At 47.1% G+C, this 12,826-nt stretch overlaps 1 protein-coding gene across 3 annotated transcripts in view; it reads left to right on the top strand.

Moving 5' to 3' along the window:
• Window positions 1-6,978: 6,978 nt before the first annotated feature.
• IRAG1 (inositol 1,4,5-triphosphate receptor associated 1) overlaps window positions 6,979-12,826 on the top strand; it is a 112,617-nt gene continuing 106,769 nt past the window's right edge. For all 3 annotated transcript variants that reach the window (XM_054724941.1, XM_008151034.2, XM_028159861.2), the window contains exon 1: window positions 6,979-7,045. In XM_054724941.1, the coding sequence (XP_054580916.1) occupies window positions 6,979-7,045 (67 nt within the window). The remainder of the gene's footprint in view (window positions 7,046-12,826) is intronic.

The raw sequence follows: 12,826 nt of genomic DNA, 5'->3' as shown, positions 1-12,826 counted from the left end.
TTCTGTTCTTTGCAACTAAACGTGTCCTACAATTTTCCCATCCCTTCTGGCCATTAGGTTCTGCTCATCCATCAGCCCAACCTGGAATTCCTTCTTCCTCCCTTGACTTTCTCTGTTTTACTCTACACTCAAAGCCAAGCTGAAGTTCCTATCTCTCCCATGAAGCCCTTCCCAACCAGACCAGGTTCCAGAGGACTGTCTTCCCCCTGAGCTTCTACAGCTTTTCTAGCTTTCCCAGCCTACCCCATCTTCCCATGGCAGACCAGGGACATGTAAGCACAGAGTGCAGGGGAGCCCAGAAGAGGGGGGAAAACTCATCCAGGCTTCTCCAAGAGCAGCACTGCTTTCTCTGACATCATCCTCTGACCTCCATCTCCTTATGGGACTTCCAAGGTCACCCTGGTATCACAGCCCATCCTTCCCCACATCCTTCTACCCTCTTCCCACACACTCATGTCCGCACATGGTTGCCAAGTAATGAAAAACTGAGCTTCACTGCCACCACATCCAAGACCTACCTGACCAAACCCCATAACTAACCTCTGCAAATTGGCTTTTGATCCCATCAGTCTATTTAAACATCTCTCTCAAAGGTCCAATAGCTTGTTCACCATCTTCACCTGTGACTTAAAGCTCTTCTAGAGTCCCATCTGTCTAAAATCTATTCCACCAGTCTGGACATCACTCAAACAACAATCATTGCAACCTTGTATTTCTAACCATCTTCTGGGTATCTCCATCTGGGTATCCCACTAGCATCTCAAACTGAACTCATATCTTCCTTTACCAATGCATTGCTGCCCCTGGCTTCCTAAGGCATTCACATTCTTTGTACTTGTCCAGGGATCAAAAGTTTGGAATCACCCAGTCTCTCATTTCCACTCCCCGCATGCAGTTTGGTCACAGGTTCCTGCCCACCCTCATTACTGCTGTTACCACTTCTCTGCAGAGCTCCAAATGCCCATGTGTCAACCTCCACTGGGATGTTTCATAGTCATCTAAAACTTAACAGGTCCAAAATGGAATTTTTGAGTCTATTATCCTGTCCCCTCAGCTCACTTTCTTACCTCCATAAATAACTTCATTATAAGCCCAGGTGTTCAACCTGGCCATCCTTAACATCTTTTTCTCTTTTGAGGGTCACATTTCTATGGGGTGTTTCAGGAGCACTCAGAATTGCTAATCCCTATGTCTATAAAAAATCTACTCAATATTCATTTATAGTTTGTTTATTCCTTTAGCCTAAAGCCGTGGTTGGCAAACTGCGGCTCACGAGCCACATGCGGCTCTTTGGCCCCTTGAGTGTGGCTCTTCCACAAAATACCATGGCCTGGGTGAGTCTATTTTGAAGAAGCGGCGTTAGAAGAAGTTTAAGTTTAAAAAATTTGGCTCTCAAAAGAAATTTCAATCGTTGTACTGTTGATATTTGGCTCTGTTGACTAATGGGTTTGCCGACCACTGGCCTAAAGGTATTTAGTCCAAGTGCTGCATACAAAAACTATTTGAGCAAATTTCTTGTCAGCCCCTTCTGTCCATAGACTTTCAATTGGACCCTCTATGTTTGCTCCATATCTCATTTCTGTCCCTGTCACACCTGGCTTTTCAAGTGAAGGTCCTCTCTGGAGCACCAGAGCCCCCTTCTCTGTGGGTTGTCTAGGCCTAGGCTGGGGCCTCCTCTTCCTGGCTCCATTAGGCATCATTCCTCTATCCTCTTGCCTATTCCAGAAATGTGTTCATTCATGCCTGCCTCCTCCAGGTCTCTTTGTGGCTAAGGGTTCCTTCGTTCTGAAGGAGCCCTTCCTTATCATTTTAATGGGATCCTGGGAGGGAAAGGAGACACTTAGGCTCCCAGTCTGCTGTCTTGAAGCTGATTCCCAAGGACTCCAGAATCAGAAAGATCTGGGTTTACAAACTGAGACAATGGTCAGCTTCTTGACTTCTCCAAATCTCAGATATCTCATCTAAGAAATGGGGTGAGAACCCTACATCACATGAATTTGGGGAGAACGGAACTAGATCTTATATGTAAGGTGGCTGACACAGTGTCTGGCACCATGTTTAGTAAATGACACCTGGTATTGTCCCCGGGATGCAATTTCTGCTGATCTGGCCCCTGATTTGTCTAGTTATTCCCTTAGGGCCTACTAAAGGGGCATCACAGAGCCCTTAAGCATAAATGGGGCAGGGAGCAGTCACCTCAGCATCAGCCCTGAGCAGACAGTGCTCCTTTGCAGGATGTTACGTCTCCTGGCATGGCTTCTCTTGGTCCCAGGATGTGCTTTTGGCCTGGGACTTGCACATTTCTCCCCTGGCCTTGAGTCAAATGGCCTGTGGTGCCTCCACCAGCCCACTGCTTTTATGCTGAGGACACATGATTGTCTCTGATGGGCCTGAGTGATGAGCTGATGATTTGGGTAGAGTGAGGCCAAATCCCTGCGTGGCTCCAGGAATGGGGATAAATATAGCTCAAGTAATTGCTCATGCTCTTTTAAGGACTAGAAGTCAGCTTCAGGCAAGCTGGGAAGCTCCATGACCAGGACAGCAAGGGACACAGTTCCTTTTTTTAGAGCTGTGGTCAGCACCCCCTGTGCACGCTGGATTCCAGACCCCTGGGACGCCATTTCTACTGAACAAAGGGGCCCCCTTCACTAGTCTGCACCCCATGAGGGCAGGGATGTGCCTGAGGAGTCCCCACCACAAAAGGGAAAAGAACTTTAGGGCCAAACACCCTAAGTTCACACTTACTGGCTATGGAACATTAGTTGTTTCATCTCTAAATCTCCAACACAATGTCCGGCCCACTACAGGGGCTCAGTAAACATTCTAAATGGATAAATGAGCAGTGAGGGAGCTAGATTTTAAAAATAACTTTAGAATAACATCTGTAGCCTAGTTAACAGTAATGGACCAATGTCAACTTCCAGGTTTTGATACTATACAACAGCCATGTAAGATGTCACCGCTGGGAAGAAGCTGGGTGAAGGGTACATGGGACTATTTTTACAACTTCCCATATGTCTGTAATTATTCCAAAATAAAAAGTACAAAAAAACAAGTAACCTTTAGTCAGGCTCACACCAATCCTCTGTGACATTTGGAGGAAGCAGTGCTGAAATATGAATTAATGAAATCCCTGTCCACAGCAGTGTTTTGTTTCATCATTTATCTTTGAGTTTAAACGCATGATTTATTCTTTTTTAAAAAATATATTTTATTGATCTTTTACAGAGAGGAAGAGAGAGGATAGAGAGTTAGAAACATCGATGAGAGAGAAACATCGATCAGCTGCCTCTTGCACACCCCCTACTGGGGATGTGCCCGCAACCAAGGTACATGCCCCTGACCGGAATCGAACCCGGGACCCTTCAGTCCGCAGGCCGACACTCTATCCACTGAGCCAAACCGGTTTCGGCTCGGCATATTCTTATTATTCAAAACTTTAAATGTATAAATAGACACTGTATGCTCTTTCCCTCCACTAGGTTTCCTCCCTATGGGCAACTAGTGTTGATGTTATTTGTTTATTGTGTTGATTTTAATGAAATTGTGTGCACATACATATATGCACTTTTGAGTGTGTATGTGTAAATATGTGTATTTATGTGTATATTTATATACTATTAAGTTATCTTACTTTTCCCACTTAACCATATAGCTTGAGGGTTTTCATATCAGCACACAAAGAGCTTCCTTAGCCTTTGTTATGGTTATACCCCATCATCTTTTATGGCTCCCAATTGGTGGACATTTGTGTTGTTTCCAATGTTTTGGCTTTTATGATAAAGCTGCAATGAATAATCTTGTTCATTTGTCATTTCCCAAGTGTGGGAGTGTGTTTGTAGAGTAAATTCTTAGAAGTGGAACTGGGTCAAAGGATATCAGCCTTGCAATCTTGATGATGCTAAATTGCTTTCTATAGAGCTTGTTCCATTCCACACACCAGCCAATGATGTGTTTAAGAAATGCTTGTGTTAATGAAGTGATTTTAAAAGTTATTTGGTGACCTATTTGTGAGTCTGGTGAAAGCTATGGGCCTATACACAAGAAAAAACACAACTCACACAGTGTTTTGAAGACAGTTTTAGTTGGCCCAGAGACCCCTGAAGGCTATCCGTGAACCCTTGTTTTTAGTAACCCTGTCTGAATGGGAGGATGTATGGCACAGGGGAAAAAGCCTTAGAGCCAAACAGCCTAAATTCACACTAATGGGATGTGGAACATCAGGCGAGTTGTTTCACTTCTTCAACTTTCAGTTTTATTTATTTACTAGAGGCCCAGTGCACCGGATTCATGTACCAATGGGGTCCCTTGGCCTGGCCTGCATCGTCTCGCAATCCGGGACCCCTTGGGGGATGTCAGAGAGCCCGTTTCGGCCCAATCTCCGCAGGCCAGGCTGGGGTGCTGGTGAAGCAGATTCGGGGCCAACAGTGCCTCAGCAGCAACCTAACCCACGGCCAATTCCCAGAGAAATCAGGCTCCCTCCTCTACTGGTTGAGCATCTGCCCCCTGGTGGTCATTGCACATCATAGTTACTGGGTGAATGTTCAATAGTCAGATGATTGCTTAGGCTTTTATATATATAGATTTACTTTCACCCTCACCTGAGGACGTGTTTTTATTGATTTTTTTTTTTTTTTTTTAGAGAGAGAGAGAAGAATGGGGAGGGAGACAGAGAGAGAGAAGAGAGAGAGAGAGAGAGAGAGAGAGAGAGAGAGAGAAACATCATTTGGTTGCCTCTTGTACAAGCCTGACAGGGGACAGAATCCACAACCCAGGTATGTGTCCTAACAGGAAACAAACCCACAACCTTTTGGTGTACAGGGTGATGCTCCAACCAAATGAGCCACCAGGCCAGGGCTCAGTTTTATTTTCAATGGAGACATATAATAATTCCATTTCATAGGATACTTGTGAGGACACACACACACACACACACACACACACACACATATATATATATATACATATATATATATATATATATATATATATATATATATATATATATATACACATACATACATACATGCAGAGCATCTAATATAGTGGTTGGAACAAAGCAGGTGCTCAATATACAGTTTGTAAACACACACACACACACACACACACACATGCACCCTCCCTCGCATTCACACAAAGCCATCGTTCCATTTTGAGCTGTTTCTAGTTTTCTCTGTGGTAAGTCCTGCTGAATTCAAAGATCAGTCTTTGAAGCATCACTCACCAAGTAGAGCCCAAGGATCAATAGCATAAGCATCACCCGGGACATGAATTAAAATGCAGGTTCCTGGGTCCCACTTTAGATCCGTGGAATTAGCATTTTTGGGCGAGGGATCCAAGCAGCTTTGCACCTGGGGATTCTAACTCACGATGAAGTTGGAGAAACAATCTAAAGAGTTTGGAAAATTCCTTCTAGACCTCTGCCTGCAATATTAGTAGTTACCACCTTGTGGCTTTGCCAGTGGGGGCCTTTACCTAGTAGATGGTCGGTGTAGACACCTGAGAAAAAGCATGATTAGTACCCAGGATAGTCTCCTCTGGTTCCATCTGCAAAAATACTATTAATTATAGGTATCACGGACAGCATGCACGGCATTCCCATCAGGAATTTCTCTCATAGTAATCAGGGAGGAGAGAGAGTCCAGGATTAGATGCCTGTGGACAGGCTGGGGTGAAGGCACAGTGGGCCAGGGTTGGTAGAGAAAGCCCATCATGACTGGGGTGATTGACCCGTGGCCAGGAGCTGGGGAGCCATCACCAGGAGGGCTTGAGGCCACAGGCCTTGAAGCACCAATCGAGCTCTCAGCATGACTGTGAATACATTCTGGGTGACAGGTGATGGCCCAGGGCTAGAGTTGCCAGATTTTGCAAATGAAAATACAGGATGCGCAATTAAATTAGAATTTTAGACTAAAAAAAACATTTTTTAGTATAAGTATGTCCCATGCAATATTTGGGACATACTTATACTAAAAAAGTTATGTGTTGTTATCTGAAATTCATATTTAAGTGGGTGTCCTGTCATTTATCTGGCAACTCTACCCAGGGACTGTGTGAACCAGCGGTGGTTTGCGAGGTCTGAAAGTTGGTGACCACTGGTCTGAGCTGCCTCTAACCTCAGAAGAAGGCTGGAGCCTGGGCTCCGTGACCTTGGCTGAGTGGGCACTGCACCCAAAGGAGGTGAGGAAAGAGTAGGGACAGGGTGTGGACTTCCAGGAGAGGCAGCCCTTCCTCACCTGTGTCTGGGAAGGAGCAGGAAATGAACTTGTGCTGATGGACACCTGTGAGGTGCTGGCACTGTGCTAAGCCTTCCAGTATTATTTCATCTAATTCTCCTACAACCCCATGAGTTAGGTGCAATCACTATTATTCCCACTTTAGAGGGGAGGAGACTGAGGCTGCACAATGTTAAGACAATAAGGCTGTGGAACAGGGGCGCAGCGATCGAAGCCCCTGGGGCTGATGCCAGGTCTCAGATTAGCTGAATCTCCCAGGCCCTTCTCTCTGATAATCCCAAGCGTTTAAGGTGGGAGCGGCCCCCACCCACAAGTCCCTGGGACAGGAAATGTTCCCAGTTTCTCCTGGCTTGAGGCCAGGGTCCTGTCTAGGCTCCCATGCTTGCTGAGGAGTCCAGGCTGGGAGGCAGATCTGCAGAGCTCCCTTGGTCCCCAGTTGGCCAGGACAGTGCCCAGTGGCATGAGATGCCCAGGGGTTTTGCCATGTGCTGCGTGGGTGCCCATGGGAGGGGCCCAGGGCCAGTTGCTGCCTGGCAGGCCCAGCCTGCCCTGAGCCCTGGGCCAGTCTGGTCAGCTTCCCCTGCCCTTAGCCCCCCGAGCCAGGCCAGAGGGGGCCAGAGAGGGCTCCGGAGGAGCTCTGGGCTCTAAGTCCCAGCCCCTCGGAGGAGGCGGGCGGCTGAGGCTCTGCAGCCAGAGGCTTCTCAGCTCTGAGCTCCGGAGCCAGATGTAACATTGACCTTAAATGGTAAAAGCTCCCCAGAGTGAAGAGAGGCTGGCCAGAGGAGGAACGGGGAATAACTCAGTTTTAGGTAAGTCGTGCTAAATCCAAGAATAACCTGCCTCTTCAGCTGGGAAGCAGAGGGAAACTTCTCCTCCTTAAAGGTACAGGGTGCTGGGAGGGGGGCACTTGACTTTAACTTTCCAAGGTTGTTGGCTTTGTTGGGTGACTTCTCAGCTGACTATTTTTATGTCCTAATTTTTGAATAAGAAGGGAATTTTGCCAGTCCTAACTTAACGAAATTGTGATGCTTTTGCTTGCTGTTGGAGAGCACGCACAGGTTATGGTAAAAACGTGGGTTCTTATAGGAGATCCCCACCCCCAGATTTCCTGTGGGCTCCTTTGGGGCAATTGAGTGTCCCTAGATTATGTGAGCTTGCACCGCCTGCGCCCCCTTTACCACCCTGGCTCTGCTTACTGTGCCGCTCTCTGCCCCCCCAACCACCCACCTTGTGCACTGCCCCCATCCTCCTTGGTCCCTGTGCTGGCCTAGCCCTGTCTCCATCCTTCACCTGCCCTGTTTCTGTTCCTGCCTCTCCTGTCCTGTGGTTTGGTCACAGCTCATTTTTCTCTCTGTCTCCAACTCTCCTATCTCCAGCTTTGTCCCCCTGTGCCCTAACCCTGCTCCCTAGAGGGTGTGTGTGTGTGTGCCCAATCTGTCCCCAAGCCCTGCTCACCTCCAGGTGCTCGGTGTCAATCTATTTCTAGAGAGAGTGGCATGGCACTGATGCTGGCTTTCTCCAAAGGAAAGGCCAGTGGGAGCCAGAGGGGCCCAGCTGGCCTGCTCCCTCCTGCCCAGTAACCAGTTGTCAAGCCTAGAGATGCTCCATAGTCTGAGTAAACAGTGTGAGTCTGGCACCCCTGGCCGGCACTCCTGCCTCCCAGAGCCCTGCAGCTGCTGTCGTCTTAACACTCTTCAGGCTGCTCTTTGGGGGGTCTCAGTGGGAAGTAAAGCAGGCCATGGGTTTGTCTCAGCTGAGTGTCCTGCAGGAAAAAGAAGGAAGCTCCCCAGAAGTGTAAGGCTGGGAGGACTAGGGAGTCAGAGCCTGCTAAGGGTTCCCTTGTCCCCACCAGAGGGCAATGACAGGCTGGTGGAGCAAGTGGAGTTAACTCCCCCAACCTCACCCCAACATTTTTATGGGGAGACAGCTCAGGTTAAGTGGCTTGCCTAAGGTCAGAGGCTAAGAAAGAGCAGAGCTAGGGCTCTAACCCAAGTCTGTGTGGCTCTAACTCCAGTGCTTCTGCCCCTCATCTCAGATGGGAGGGAGCACTTCTGCTTTGAATATGTCTCCTGAGTTTTGATCTAATGGACAAAACAGTCGTCATCATTATGTTTGTTCTGTCCATGATTCAGTGGTGTGTGTGTGTGTGTGTGTGTGTTCACAGCTGGTGTGTCTTCCTGTGTGCTTGGTGGTAAGGAGGACATTCCTGCATTCCCTCTAAGATCATCTGGGAGGTGTAATCATATGCCAGTTGCTACAATATGATCAATGATTCCCATCAACATGTTTCCGGAAGAGAAAAAAAAGCAAGCACGCTGTTCTTACTATGCATCAAACGCTGTTCTAAGCATGTCCCCTGCAGGAGTTCAAGGCTTCCACAACCCACAAAGCAGGGGCCATTATTACTGCCCTCATCTTGCAGATGGGGACGATTTAGCACAGAGACGTCGCACAGCTGGCATTTGATCCCAGGCTGCCCATCTGGAGGCCCTGCTCATAAGCAGCACCCTCTGCTCATCTCTGGTTGGTAGCAGGGCAGTTGGAGGAGCACCGGCTCCTCCAGGACTGCACCTGAGGCTTCCTACCTGCGAGCGGGGTCATGGGCTCCTTCCTTCAACTTCCTACGTGTGGGGTCATGGGTGCTTTCCTTCAGCTTCCTATGTGTGATATTATGGGCTCCTTCCTTCAGCTTCCTATGTGTGATATTATGGGCTCCTTCCTTCAACTTCCTATGTGTGATATTATGGGCTCCTTCCTTCAACTTCCTATGTGTGATATTATGGGCTCCTTCCTTCAACTTCCTACGTGTGATATTATGGGCTCCTTCCTTCAACTTCCTGTGTGTGATATTATGGGCTCCTTCCTTCAACTTCCTACGTGTGATATTATGGGCTCCTTCAACTTCCTACGTGTGGGGTCATGGGCGCTTTCCTTCAGCTTCCTATGTGTGATATTATGGGCTCCTTCCTTCAACTTCCTATGTGTGATATTATGGGCTCCTTCCTTCAACTTCCTGTGTGTGATATTATGGGCTCCTTCCTTCAACTTCCTACGTGCGGGGTCATGGGCGCCTTCCTTCAACTTCCTATGTGTGATATTATGGGCTCCTTCCTTCAACTTCCTACATGCGGGGCCATGGGCTCCTTCCTTCATGGGCACTTTCCTTCAATACTATGAGGCCTCTGTCTTCACATTTGTTTACAGGGGAGGACACAAGTACTAGGGGATGTTAAATGACTTCCCAAGGCCACCGAGACACAGAGCAGGGACTTGGTATTTTAGATGAGGAGAGTGATGGTCATGTAATGCCTTCTGCTTGAAACTAATTGCGAGGTGGGGTGGGGGGGGCTTATAGTTTCAGGGTGAGGGGTTCCGTGTGTCTGTGAGAGGAAGCTCCATTCCGTGCATGGTGGGCTTAACTACACTTAAGGTTCTCAGCTTCCCAAACTGTCCCCACTCTTTCCTTTCAGTCTTGGCAATACAGGGGATGGATGTACCCCACATCCCCAGTAGGAATGGAGACTGAGCTCATGAGGCCAGAGACCACCTCATTCTCCCCTGTGCGTCCTGCACCCAGGATGATGCTGGGAGTGTACCATGCTCAGGATCTTTTTTTCTTTATTATGTAGAAATGGACAGAATGCTTATACAGTGTATTCTGGTTAAACAGGGCCATAATGTTTGTAAGCATGAGAGTTTATAATGTATGTAAGCATGATGATCAGATTCTTCTAGTCTGGCTTCAGAGGATGCAAAGTGGGGGGTCTTAAGTAATCCACCCCCTCCCTACCCTGTCACTGCTCCTGGGTAGCCCCATGGAGCCACTGGGCTACCCCTCAGCCATGCCCTCTGTGGCTTGGCAGTCAGCAAGGAGATTCTGTTTGCTGACTGACGAGGAACAGAGGCATGGATGGAGGGGGAGGAGAGGTCTGGGAGCCCCCAGACTCTGTCCCTGCCCCTTGGGGAGCTTGTGAGTCAGGAGAGGGAGACAGAGAACTGAGTTCTTGTGTAGTATATGTAAAAGGAGGAGAGAAAATCAATATAAGTTGAGTTCCTACCTTGTGCCAGGATTTGTGCTAGAATGGCTATTTAATTTAGTCCTGTGATGGGACGAGGACACTGCTGTGAGAGAGGCGAGGTGACATGCCCACAGGCACACAGCTGATAGGTGTGAGCGGGGATTCCAGCTCAGGCCATCTCGGTCTCAAGTAAGCACTTCCTGTGTTAGATGCCACCCTGCCTCTAGTTAGTAGCCTGGCTCTCTGCAGTTACCATGTGTCACAGTCCAAATAATGGAAAAATGAAGAAAAGAGGGAGAGGGAGTGTAGTGTTTGCTCTGTGCACCTTGCAGGCCAGACTCTGAGTTCAGGCGACAGCCCGGGGTACCCTCCCTGGATGGGCCTTCAGACCCAGAGTCCTAACAGAGGAGAAGTGACCTTGGAGAGCCCTACTTTCTCTGTGAGGCCCTTGCCAGGGGAGAAGGAAAGCAGGTGACAGTCAGGTAGACAGAAAACTGCTCCCATCGGCCACAGAAAACCAGTGTGTGAAGAATGGGTGTAATTAGCTCTGGTTAGTTTCTCGCTAGAATTTTTTTATTTATAATTTTTACTCAAGAATTTTCCTGGTAATAAAAGTAATGTATGTTCTTTATTAAATTTTCTTGGAAAATATAGAAATTGGTATAAGTAAGAAATAAATAACTTGGAAATAAATGCAAAGAAATTTTTAAAATCCCTCCTGAATCCTTTTACTAAGAAATAAATATTATTAATAATATGGTGTGTTTCTTTATATGTCTCTATATTTTATAAAACTAGGGTCTTACTATATGTGGTTTTATAGTCAGTTTAAAAAATTTTTTTAAAGACTTGATTTTTTAGAGCAGTTTTAAGTTCACAACAATATTGAATAGAAGGTGCAGAGATTCCCTGTATACCCTCGCCTCCACGCATGCACAGCCTCCCCATTACCAACACCCTCCACAAGAGTGGTGCATCTGTTACAACTGATGAACCTACACTGGCACATCATTATTATCTAAAGTCCAAAGCTTACACTAGGGTTCATCCTTGGTGTTGTACCTTCTATGAGTTTAGACACATGTATAATGACATGTACATACTATTACAGTATCATAGAGCATTTTCATTGCCTTAAAAATCCTCTGTGCTCCACCTATTCAGCTCTAACCCGTTGCAAGCACTGATCATTTTACTGCCTCCATAGTTTTCCTTTTCCAAAATGTCATATAATTGGCGTCATATAGTGTGTAGCCTTTCCAGAATGGCTTCTTTCATGTAGTAATATGCATTTCAGGTTCCTCCATGTCTTTTCATGGCTTGATAGCTCATTTCTTTTTAGCACTGAATAATATTCCATTGACTGATGCACCACAGCTTGTTTATCTACTCACCTAATGAAGGACATCGTAGTCTGCTTCTTAAGTGAACATTCTACCACCATCATTTTTCCATGTCATTCAAGATACTTCAAGTATGATTTTTCAATGGTTGTCTAATGTAGAGTAATTTTAGCTGTGCAACAGGCTAGTCATCATTCCTCTCGTTAGACATTTACAAATGTTTCTTTGGGGACAGTCTCACGATGGCCTTTCCATATGTTTATGGAATTTGGAAACTTGGCTCTCAGGGACGGGCTTGTTCGGTGTGGCCCAGGGCGTGGGCTGCAAGATGCTGGTCAGTGGGATACTGACTCAGCCTAAGCACGCAAACTCACATCAGAAGAACGCTGTTCCCTTTTGAGTTCTTTTCGGGCCTTTGCTGAAGGAGAAAGCCTCCATCCGAGGCACCCTGGCATGAGGGGTGCCGCAGGACTCCCAGTGCTACAACGGGAAGTCCAGGCCAGGCGGGACAAGTGTTCCCTTGGCCTGAGCCTGGAGTGCTTTCTCCATCTTTTGGATACTCGTGTGTCTCTCTTCTTGACAAAATGAGAGCAAGCCTCAGGCCCGGAGCCTTTGTCAGGCAATTGCTAGAGTTTAGTAACTATTTTCATTTAATTCACTTTTACAATTCCTCTCTATTAGTGGTATAAGTGGTACTGATTTTTCCACTTACAGTAGATATATGAAGTTTCCTTTTAAAATAAATGTAATGACAAGAGTAGCTAACATGTAGAGTGCTTGTGTGTGGTAGGTACTGTTTTATAAAAATACTACAGACCCGGTGCATGAATTCATTCACAGGTGGGGTTCCTCAGCCTGGCCAGCGATTGGGGCCAATTGGGGACATCAAGCCCAGTCCCGAACGGGCTGATGGGGCCAGCTAGCCAGGCGGAGGGACTGCAGGAGGTTGGCTGTGGGAGCTGCACTGACCACCAGGGGGCAGCTTCTGTGTTGACTGTCTGTCCCCTGGTGGTCAGTGCATCATCGTAGCGACCGGGACAGGTTGAGCGGTCATAATGGTCGCTTAGGCTTTTATATATATAGAAGTTTTTATTGGTTTTAGAGAGAGAGGAAGGGAGAGGAAGAGAGAGATAGAAACATCAATGATGAGAGAGAATCATCAATCAGCTGCCTTCTGTATCCCCCACTCCCCACTGAAATTGAGTCCACAACCTGGGCATGTGCTCTG

Source organism: Eptesicus fuscus, chromosome 13 (genome assembly GCF_027574615.1).
Source record: "Eptesicus fuscus isolate TK198812 chromosome 13, DD_ASM_mEF_20220401, whole genome shotgun sequence".
Classification (NCBI taxonomy): domain Eukaryota; kingdom Metazoa; phylum Chordata; class Mammalia; order Chiroptera; family Vespertilionidae; genus Eptesicus; species Eptesicus fuscus.
This window is presented reverse-complemented; position numbering and strand designations above follow the sequence as displayed.